Raw genomic sequence first — 632 nt, 5'->3', positions numbered from 1 at the left:
CTCCCACCAGCGCATCCACACTGGGGAGAGACCCTACAAGTGCAGTGAGTGTCAGCAGAGCTTTACACACAACTCTGTCCTCATTAAGCATCAGCAAATCCACACTGAGGAGAAGCACTACAAGTGTGGTGAGTGTGGGAAGAGCTTCAAGCAGAGCTACCATCTTCTCAGCCACCAGCGCATCTACACTGGGGCGAAGCTCTACAAGTGCAGCCACTGTGGGAAGACCTTTAGATACCACTCAGCCTTCATTAATCATCAGCGCAAACACACTGTTGAGAGGCCCTATAAGTGTGGTGAGTGTGGGAAGAGCTTCAGCCAGCGTTCATCCCTCATCATCCATCAGCACATCCACACTGAGGAGAAGCCCTACAAGTGCAGTGAGTGTGGGAAGAGCTTCAGCCAGCGTTCATCCCTCATCATCCATCAGCACATCCACACTGAGGAGAAGCCCTACAAGTGCAGTGAGTGTGGGAAGAGCTTCACCTTGAACTCAGCACTTGTCTCCCACAAGCGCATCCACACCGGTGAGCAACCCTATAAGTGTGATCAATGTGGGAAGAGCTTCAGCCAGCGTTCATCCCTCATCATCCATCAGCACATCCACACTGAGGAGAAGCCCTACAAGTGTG

General features: G+C 52.2%; 1 protein-coding gene across 1 annotated transcript in view; it reads left to right on the top strand.

The window, feature by feature from the left end:
• Positions 1–628, top strand: part of LOC104523498 (zinc finger protein 135) — a gene marked incomplete at both ends in the record, with an annotated part of 1,220 nt that extends 592 nt beyond the window's left edge. The window contains 1 exon segment of the mRNA XM_010166098.2: positions 1–628. This exon segment is cut by the window's left edge and continues 25 nt beyond it. Within this exon segment, the coding sequence (XP_010164400.2) occupies positions 1–628 (628 nt within the window).
• Positions 629–632: the final 4 nt, after the last annotated feature.

This window comes from Antrostomus carolinensis, unplaced genomic scaffold (genome assembly GCF_000700745.2).
Source record: "Antrostomus carolinensis isolate BGI_N321 unplaced genomic scaffold, ASM70074v2 scaffold37424, whole genome shotgun sequence".
Classification (NCBI taxonomy): domain Eukaryota; kingdom Metazoa; phylum Chordata; class Aves; order Caprimulgiformes; family Caprimulgidae; genus Antrostomus; species Antrostomus carolinensis.
The sequence above is the reverse complement of the archived record's forward strand: the minus strand, read 5'-3'. Positions and strand labels throughout refer to the sequence as shown.